Source organism: Chrysochloris asiatica, unplaced genomic scaffold (genome assembly GCF_000296735.1).
Source record: "Chrysochloris asiatica unplaced genomic scaffold, ChrAsi1.0 scaffold00047, whole genome shotgun sequence".
Taxonomy (NCBI): Eukaryota; Metazoa; Chordata; class Mammalia; order Afrosoricida; family Chrysochloridae; genus Chrysochloris; species Chrysochloris asiatica.
In genome coordinates, this window is record NW_006408565.1 from 17,467,483 (window position 1) to 17,478,243 (window position 10,761).

Below are 10,761 nucleotides of genomic sequence, written 5' to 3' on the forward strand. Positions count from 1 at the left end.
TATGGGTTTTGCCATAGAGAGTAAGATGCTGAGCATCCAAAATTCTGGGCTTGTGAAAGAAAGTTAGAGGCACTCTGTCATCTTGAGATGTTTTAAGTTTTTATTGTGAATTGAGTGAAGCTTTACAGGGCAGATCATCAGTTTTACAGTCAACAAATCATATACTTTGTTTCATTACAGTGATTATAATCCCCTCCGTGTACCATCAATCTAACAGTAGTTCTCTCTATTCATTTTAGCTCTTTTTTTTTTTTTTCTTTCCAATTTTAAACACCAAAGGGCACATTGTGCAAGCCTGCCTCCTGGCCGCCAGCTCTCTGTCCCTCCATGAATTTAGAGTCCTTAGCTGTTCCTTCTGTCCATGTTCCCATCTCTGGTGTCGCTGCTTCTCTGGATAGGGTCCCACATTCTGCTTGTGCTTTTCTCCCTTGATGGTCCTAGGGTTTCTGGACTGTAAGATTAACTACTCCCCCATTTAAAAAAGCAAAACAAAACTTCTACATTTACAACTGTGACAGTCGCAATTAGTCATGATACCATTTACTCACTATTGAATTATAAGAATCTTATCCCCATCTCTTTTCACCAGATCCATTTAGACAAGATGAATAGTATTCAGTGAGACTGTATCTCCCCCTCACACACTTAAACTCCCTCTTGAAACCTTGTAAGCCAGTCTCTCTGTGCCTTTGTCGCCCCCTCATTTTAGGTGCTAGTGCCAGTGCTATGTGCCGTGGAGTCGATTCCGACTCATAGTGACCCCGTACAGAGTTTCCGAGCAGCTGGTAGTTTTGAACTGCTGACCTTGAGGTTCACAGCCCAATTCATAATCACTACGCTACCAGAACTCTTTCTCATTTTAGATAGCCAGTGTCTAAGTTGCTCGTCCCTATCTACCCTGTATACAGAGGGGATAGCACTGATATGTGATGTGAAGACTCCTTCCTTCTCTGTTTGTATTTTGATCTACTACATCCATGAATATAGGCCAAGTTCATCAAATTGTAGCACTGTACCCTTGTTTCCTTTACGGACTTCCTCTTTTTATAATTAAAGTCCAGCCAATGCTTTACATGCACATGTTTCCTGTAATGCAGGGACTGCTAGGCTTTTCTTTGTGATGAAATTAAACCTGGAAATATGTATTTTGTTTGAAACTAGCACTTTTGATTCATACTTTTTAACCCATGATTTATGTTTTCCCTATTATGAAACCATGTTATATTTGCTTCTAATTTCATGGTGTTTTGAGCAAGATTACTAAATGAGATCTGCCTAACTGGTGTTATAACTGATAAGAGTTTATAAGTTGTTTTATGGTTATTTAAAAGATAAATTTAATCAGCTTTCCTCTTGGTTAGGCAAACAGGACATAAGAAGAAGCTGAATACCTACATTGGCTTCTCAGAAATTTTAGATATGGAGCCTTACGTGGAACATAAAGGTAATATTTTTACCCAACAGTGGTAATTACAATGCTTAGAGACTGAACTTTGTGACGTGCTTGTCATTGGTGTCACTCAGTAGTGCCATACCCTCTCTCTTATCCCCAAGGACCCTCACTCAGACCAGGACTTTGTTGGAAAATGGAATCCTTTGTTGTTGTTAGGTGTCACCTCATTGATTCAGACTCAGAGAAAACACTTCCTGGTCCTGCGCCATCCTCACAATGGTTGTTATGCTTGAGCCCATTGCTGCTGCCATTATGTCAGTCCACCTCATTGGGGGCCTTGCTCTGTTTTGCTGACCCTCCGCTTTACCATGCATGATGCTTTTTCTAGGGGTCTGGTCCCTCATGATAATATGTCCAAAGTATGAGAGTTGAAATCTTGACATCCTTGCTTCTAAGGAGCGCTTTGGCTGCACTTCATTGAAGACATATTTGTTCTATTGGCAGTCCATGGTACTTTCAATATTCTCTAACAACGTAACTCAAATGTGTAATTGTTATATGGTCTTCCTTACTCATTTTCCTACTTTCACATATGACTTGGGTCTGGCACACCTTTCCTCAAACTGATATCTTTGATCTTTAACACTTTAAAGAGGTCTTTTGCAGTCGATTTGCCTAATGCAATGCATTCCTAGTAATGTGTGTTATCAGTTTTAATCAAAGAATAATATGTAGCAAATATATTTTTATAAACTTTATGTAAAAGTCAGGAAAGGCTGTGAAAGAAGGATGAATGAGGTTGGATGAGTGGTGTTACATTGTGGGACTTGCAGTCAGTGTCATGAAACGAAATGTGTATGAATTGCTGAATGGACTACGTTTTCTCTATAAAAATCCACCCAAGTCACAAAAAAAAGTTTTATAAATTGGCTTAATCTTGAATAGAAATATTTCTTAACTTATATGAATATTAACAACAAAACTGTTTTATAAAATCTTGCTACACTGAGTTACATTTTTATTAGTGACAACATTTACAGTAACTGAGCAGAAGTCTGTTAAATTTTTTTCTTTGTTTTCCCTATAATTATCACTTTGTTCTCAAAACAGTTATTGATTATAGGTTTGCAAATACTAATTGCTATAATATTGTAGCTAAAACACCAGAAAATATGACAAAATCAGTGATTATAAAATTGGCAGCAACAGTATCACGAGTCTTAGTGCACACATTCCTAACCATGTGGTTGGAAGTGTCATTGTCATTGGGAATGATGATAGCTCTCAGACTGGAGTAAATTTTAGAAGGTTTTAAAAGTAAATTAGCATAGAATTTTTAACCTTGTAGGTGTGAGGAGGCTTCAGAAAGTTCTTGGAAAAATGGAACTAACACAAAATGGAATTTTCCATGAACTTTTTTGAAGCCCCTTCCAATATTGATACAGATAAGCTGGGCTTATTAAAAATGCTTTGTTCTAACTAACGTCAGGGATTTTTTAAAAATATAAAAGTAAATTTTTGCCCAAACACTGTTAAAACTTTATAGACAGTCATTTTGGCATCATCTCTCTGACAGTGTCACCCAGTGCAATAGCAGTGTAGGACTATTTCATTTTAGTTTATGGGCTGTATTTATAGTGTAGACTCATAGTGACCCCGTATAGGGTTTTCAAGGAGCAACTGCTGGGTTTGAACTGCTGACTTTGTGGTTAACAGTCCAGTGCTTGTCCTGCATCACCATATCAGGACTCCTTATTAAATGTGGTAGTGGTGGTGATGTGCCGTGGAGTCGGTTCCGACTCATAGCGACCCTGTATAGGGTTTCCAAGGCTGTAAATCTTTATGGGAGCAAAAAGCCTCATCTTTCTCTCACAGAACAGTTGGTAGTTTTGAACTGCTGACATTAAGTTTCACAGCCCAATTTGTAACCACTACGCTACCAGAGCTCCCTCCTTATAGGTAAAATAGAGAAATAAAAATAGTCTTATTTTAGAATTTTTAGCTAGGAGCGGTAAAATTATTCCATTAGACAAACTATTATCGGCCCATCTTTCATAGGATGTTGTAATGTATGCCTGAAAAAATACATCCCCTCATATGATGGTGTTGATGTGCTTTCAAGTCAAGTAGATTCCCCTCATAGGGACTCTGTGTTAGGATTTCCAAGAAGCGGCTGGTGAGTTTGAACCACAGATCTTACGGGTCAAACTGACCTTGTAGTCCAGGGCTTATCCTAGCTAGAGGCTTATCCTAGCTAGAGGATATTTGTGGAGGGAAAGCACAGAGTCACGGCACCAAAAAGAAATTGTTGATGTTCAACCATTTCAACAGGTACTCAAAATACTCTTGCAGTATTACCTTAAGTGAGCAGGACTTAAAATACTTACTGATGAAGATCAAAGACTACAGCCTTCAGTATGGATTGCCCCTCAATGTAAAGAAAACAAAAATCCTCATTATAAATGGAGAAAAGATTGAAATTCTCAAAGACTTCATTTTGCTTCATCCATAATCAGCATTCATGAAAGGAGTAGAAATAAAAGGATATATTGTCATTAGGCAAACCTGCTGCAAAGACCTTTAAAATGTTCAAGAGCAAATATATCAGTTTGAGGACTAAGCTGCACCTTACCCATGCCATGTGGTTTTCAGTCTCCTCATATGCATGTGAATGTTCTCAAATGAATGTGGAAGACCATAGAAGAACCGATGCATTTGAGTTATGGTATTGGAGAAGACTATTAAAAACACAATGGACTGTCAGAACAAATAAATCTGTATTGGAAACAAGGATGGCAAGATTTTGTCTCTAGTAATTTGGACATGTCAATAGGAGGGACTTGGGGAACGACATCATGCTTGGTTAAATAGCAGAAAAGAGGAAGACCCTCAGTGACACAGATTTACACAGTGACAGCAGCAATGGGTTTAAAAGCAACAATTGTGAGGCTGGCAAAGGACTGGGGAGTGTTCTGTTGTGCAAGGGGTTACTGTGTGTTGGAACATACGCAATGGTATCGAACAGTAATAGGTAGAGTACTAAAAACAAATTCATTTGTATTGTTACTGCAGGGTAATCCTGATTTTAGGGACCTGGTGACACAGTTAAATGCTCTGCTGTTAACCAAAAGTTTGATGGCTTGAACCCACCAGCTCCTCAGTGGGCAAAAGATGTGGCAGTCTGTTTTAATTAAGATTATAGCCTTGGAAATTAGATGGGGCAGGGCAGTTCAAGTCCTATTGGGTCAATATGAGTCTGAATAAACTCAGTGGCAGTGGGTTGTTTTGGAATCACTTTTATTGTTTCCTTCTTTTTAAATGTTTAGTATAATGCATTCATGAAAGTTTGAAATACAAAAATATATACTTTAGGGATTATCACAGAGTAAAAATCTGCATAAGCACCACTCAAGAAATAAAGCATTTCCAGCACTCCTAAACCTTTCTTGTGTACCTCATTCCCTCTAAATATAATCACTAATATCAACTTCTGTGAGAGTTAACTTTCTTTTGTTTTATTTTACCTTAAGTATTTATCCCTAAACATTATTTGATGCTTTAGACAAATACTGAAGAAGACCAGAAGAGTTGACGGATGACATCAATAACATCATATAGGAAGAAAGGAAAAGACCATTAAGAAGACAAGAAAGAAGGAAAAGACTCTGAAACTTGCTCTCCAGAGTACAGATGCTAAAGCAAATGGAAGAAATGAGGTAAAAGAGCTGAATAGAAAACTTCAAAGGTCAGCTCAAGAAGACAATGTCAAATATTATAATGAAATGTGCAAAGACGTGGCGTTAGATAAATAAAAGGGAAGAACACTCGGCATTTCTCAAGCTGAGGGAACTGAAGAAAAAGTAAGTCTCAACTTAAAATATTAGAGAATTCTATGGACAAAATATTGAATGATGCAGAAAACATAAAGAGAAGATGGAAGGAATACATAGTCAGTGTACCAAAAGGAAATGGTTGATGTTGAACCATTCAAGAGGTAGCATATGAGCCAGTGATACTGAAGGAAGAAATCCAAGGTCCACTGAAGGCATTGGCAAAGAGCAAGTCACTGGGAATTGATGGAATACAAATTGAAATCTTTCAAAAACTTTATGCAGCACCAGAGGCACTCATCTGTGCCAAGACATTTGGAATATAGCTACCTGCCTAACTGACTGGAAAAGAGAAGGGATACAACAGATTGTGGAAATCATCAGTAATACTGCATGCAAGTAAAATTTTGCTTTTCAAAATTTCAAAAGTGGCTGCCACAGTAGATTGACAGAATTTCTAGAGGTTCAAGCTGGATTTAGAAAACGTGGAATGAGGGATATTGTTGATGTCAGATGGATGTTGGCTGAAAGCAGAGAATACTCTAAAGATGTTTATCTGTGCTTTATCGACTATGCAAAGGCAAGTGATTGTGTGGATCATGACAAGCATGGGCAACAGTGCAGAGAAATAATATTCTGGAACACTTAAAATTGTGCTCATGAGAATCTTGTACATAGCATAGACCAAGAGGTGGTTGTTCAAACAGAACATGGGAATACTGAATGGTTTAAAATTAGGAAAGCTTTGCACCAGGTCTGTATTCTTTTACTATACTTAACCCAGTTTGTATTCTGTGCACATATTCTGAGAAGCTGCATTATATGAAGAAGAATGTGGCATCAGAATCAGAGGAAGACTCATTAGCAACCTGTGATATGTAGATGATACCACCTGCATCTCAATGTAAAGAAAACAAAAATACTCCTCACTGGATCAATAAATAACATCCCTATCAATGAAGAATGATTGAAGTTGTGAAAGACTTCATTTTGCTTGGATCACTGCTCATGGAAGCAGCAGCCAAGAAATCAAATGATGTATTATTGCATTAAGCAGATCTGCCCAAGACCTCTTTAAAGTGTTGAAGAGCAAAGATGTTAGTTTGAGGAGTAAGGTGCACCTGACCCAAGTCATAGGATTTTCAGTAACCTCATGAATGCGCAAGTTGGACAGTGAATAAGGAAGACCATTAGAAGAATTGATGCATTTGAGTTATGGTGTTGTAGGAGAATATTAAAAGTACCAGGAATGACCAAAAGAACAAACAAATTTGCTTTGAAAAAAATACAGCCAGAATGTTCCTTGGAAGCTGGATGGCCAAACTTCATTTCTCATACTTCGGACATATTGTCAGGCAGGACCAGTGTCTGGAGAAAGAAATCATGCTTGATAGAGTGGAGGGTTGGAGAAAACGAGGAAGATAGCCATCAAGATGGATTGGCACGGTGGCAATAGCAATGGGCTCAAACACCTAACAACAACTTCACATTATAATTTAGTTTATTTTTTACCTCTGTCAAATGAAATTTTATTTGCTACCTCCTCCACTCTTTCATTTGGACTGTTGAAGATAGCTGGAGAGAAACATTATCTTAGTTGTGTTTGTCTCTCAAACTTTTTATTTTTGGAGAATTAAAAAAAAAATCTTGTCAGTTTGTTATACCGTGGAGACTTGTGTGTTGCTGTGATACTAGAAGCTGGGCCACCAGTATTTTTTTGCTGTTATTTAAGTTCCAGTTGGTTCCGATTTATAGTAACCCTGTACAGGATTTCCTAGGAGCCACTGGTGCATTTGAACTGCCAACCGTGTCTTTCCAATTGACTTTACCTTCCCACAGCACCACACCATGACCAGTACCATCAAACTCACCCAGGGTGCACAAGATTCAGTGAATCTTCCAGACTGCGACAGTCTAGGAAAGAAGGACCCTGATACTATGCTTCTGTATATTGGCCGAACACAGCAAACTATTTTGAGGGTGTCACAGGACCAGGTGGTGTTTCATTCTGTTGTGTCTGTGGTTGCTATGAGTAGGCACTGACTTGACAGTACCTAACAACAACAACTTACAAAAACCAAGTCTGGCAATTGTGATCTTTTAATTGGATCATTTAGACCATTTATACTTCATGTAATTATTAAATTTTTCTATAATTTGAATTTGATGCGTTGTATTGTGTTGATACTTTCAAGTTTCTTGGTTCTATAGAGCCCTCCCATACACTCAAAAAATGAGGGGGGAACTTTACTTAGAGATAAGTAATCAGCCTGAAACTTTTTCTTTTTCCCCAGCCTGAAATTTTTGTATGCACATTTCAACTTGCCTTGTGAAATATGTCTACGTCTGGGTTCAGTTTAAATGTACTTTTTTCCCCTCAGTCCTCTTAACTTCATAGCAGAATTTTTTTCCTTAGAGTTCTGACCATAACTTAATGTAAATTCTTTTTCCAGTAGATCTGTTTTATAATCATATTTGCTTTGTCATTTAAAACAATCTCTTGTTCCTTAAATCTAATTTAATCCAAGTCATTCATTTATTTGAAACAGACTTTTTCCCTTTCCAGTAATTACGGTGATGCTTTATAGGTTGATTTTGCTTTCTGTTGTGTTTCCTTGCTGTTTCTCCATTATAGTGACTTTTGTGTTTTTGTATTATGGTCACATATATATGTTTATGTGTATGTTTGTGTGTGTATTTTTACTTTTTGACTGAACTCAGATTTCTTAAAATTATTCGTCTCTGGACTTTAAATTTAGTTTAAACAAAACTTTAAATTCTTAGCCTGGGATTCTTTTGACTTTCCTCATTAGTGTGAATTCATGGTAGAAATCTTCATGAGGGTTAGCTTCTTGTGAACTTTCAAGGGATCTTTGGTTTATTTCTTCTCACCAGTGTCAAATAAGTATAAGGCAGGTAATTTCCTCCTACTGTCTCCTGTGGTGAGCAGCTTAATTTTAGTTATCTGTTAATACCAAGGTGTGCTGCTCAAACCCACCTGTAACTATCTACTCCCATAAAAGTTTATGGTCTCAGAAACCTTAAGGAGCAGTACTCTGTCATATAGGGTTGCTATGAGATGGAATTGACTTGATTGTAGTGGGTGAATTAACTCTGAAGAGCCCTAGTTTCTTGATTTCGGAAGTGAAGGTGGAATCCTGTCTCCCTGTCTTTTAATGAGTGTATAGGTTCTGTATCTTTTCCCATATGTTGTTTGATCTGTGGAAAACCCAAGTTTAGTTAGATTGATACGGTTCTCCTAATACCACAACATTTGACTTCTGAGAACTCTTATTTTTATGCCAGCTAGTCAGTGCATTTAAAAAATATTTTGATATGCTTTTTTAAAAAAATGTTTTTTATGTTACCCAGGATTTTACATTATTTTCAGCTGTTGTGATTGGGTGAATTTTGGGTCAGGTCTTAATCTGTCATTTGTTACTATGGCAGTCATCTTTCACTAGAGTGTAAACTGTGAGAGTGCACCTAGGACTGTGCTTGGCCTTTTTTTTATTGTTGAATGAGTGATTTCCCTCCTATACATTATGACTCAGCCTTTACAGTGTCAAGGAATTTATAATGAAGAAATAGATGTGTTTGTCAACAAAAATAGAAGTAGTTTATAATGGTCCCCCAAATTTGCTAAAGGTTTAAATGTCCAATATTGGGAGTGATTCAGTGAATATGATCACTATAAGGACTTTTTAGAAAAATTTAATGTCAAAAAGATGTTCTGGAAAATTTGTTTGTATCAGTATTAATAGTGGTTAAATCTGTGTTGGGATTATTAGTGAATATTTTATTCATCTGTTTTCTGATTTGTAATAATAAAACGGATAGTGGAAGTGATCTTTTCTAACATATTTCCCCTCTGTAACTGGTTAAAATTTAGAATTGTAAAGAGTTTTTAAAACTCTGTAAACATTTTATTTTAACTGAAAACATAGGTGTTCATTCATGTCCCAATATTTTGATGCATGGATAGAGCCTTTCTTGGATAAACCACACCCATAATGCATAGGCTATGTTTTGCAGGTTTTGTTTTTTAAAAATAGAATAGAAACTTAAAATATTTTATGAAGAAATGTGAGGTCAGGGTAATTGTAGATTTTTTTCAGTTATCTTGTTCATACCTACTTTGAGTACAGTATGTGTGTGTATATATATCATTTTATTCATATATGTGTATATATTCATATATATATTCAATAGTTTACTTCTCATTTTGTCTAAAGCATATTCTTATTGAAGCTATAGCTATTTTACTTATAACTCATATCTGATTTATTTAGGTAAAATTTTAATTTTTTAGTTTTAAATTTTAGTGGCAAGTTGGAGGATATGTGCAAGTTGATTTTTGGCAAGAACATTGGTCAGTTGGTTTGTGTGAGCAGTCCTGAGTTCCCAGAATCCCACATACTGCCATCTCTTTGGCTGAGCAGATGGAGAGGCAGTACATTAAATTGGATAAGAGTTTGTGTACTAGTAACATTATTTTTTGTAAGACAAGTTTTTCTTTTTTTAATCTTAGAGTATAAGTCTTTAATTCTGTCAGATACATGAATAGTGTTTACCATTACAATTCAGGCTCAGCATATAAAGAAATTAAGCCTTAGAACTGTTGGATCTCTTTGCAGAGGGTTGAACTGATTGGACCAGCCTGAAAGAAATAACTAGTATCTAACTTTTTTTCCATTCCTCCCTTTCTAGGTGGAGGCTATGTGTATGAACTCAGTGCCGTCCTCATACACAGAGGAGTGAGTGCTTACTCTGGCCACTACATCGCCCATGTGAAAGATCCACAATCCGGTGAATGGTATAAGTTTAATGACGAAGACATAGAAAAGATGGAGGGAAAGAAATTGCAACTAGGGATTGAGGAAGATCTAGGTAAAACCTTTAAGTTGTGAGTGCCCTTTTAAAATATAACTTTTTAAACTGGAAATATTTGTGATAAATCATTGTGGCCCGAGATTGTAAAACTCTCAAATGTACTTGCATTTCTCAAGCACACATAAATTATCTGAACCTGACTTAAAAAATAAACACAAAGAATTTGCTCGAGATGATTGAATTTTCAGTTACCAGAATAATTGGAGCACGGAAAGTATTAAACTAAAAATGATGAATAGTTGATTGAATGTTGTTGTTAAGTGCCGTCAAGTTGGTTCCAACCCATAGTGACACCCTGTAAGAGGGTTTACAAAGTGCGACTGGTGGGTTTGAACCGCCAACCTTGTGATTCAAAATAATCTACGGTCCAGTGCATTATTTTGCAGTGCCATGTTGTTGTTGTCAGATGCCATCGAGTCGGAACTAACTCATAGCGACCCCATGCACAGCAGAACGAAACAATGTCCGATCCTGGGCCAGCCTCACTACCGCCGCTGCACTTGACGCCATCAATGATGCCACCTGGCTGATCCATCTCGTTAGGGGTCTTCCTCATTTTCTCTGACCCTCCACCTTACCCAGCATGACTTCCTTCTCCAGTGACTGTTCTCTCCGGACAATGTGTCCAAAGTATGAGAGACGAAG

General features: G+C 37.1%; 1 protein-coding gene across 2 annotated transcripts in view; it reads left to right on the forward strand.

Moving 5' to 3' along the window:
- USP48 (ubiquitin specific peptidase 48) overlaps positions 1-10,761 on the forward strand; it is a 126,059-nt gene that overhangs the window by 36,572 nt on the left and 78,726 nt on the right. For both annotated transcript variants that reach the window (XM_006862339.1, XM_006862340.1), the window contains exons 8-9: positions 1,362-1,444; positions 9,934-10,113. In XM_006862339.1, the coding sequence (XP_006862401.1) occupies positions 1,362-1,444; positions 9,934-10,113 (263 nt within the window). The remainder of the gene's footprint in view (positions 1-1,361; positions 1,445-9,933; positions 10,114-10,761) is intronic.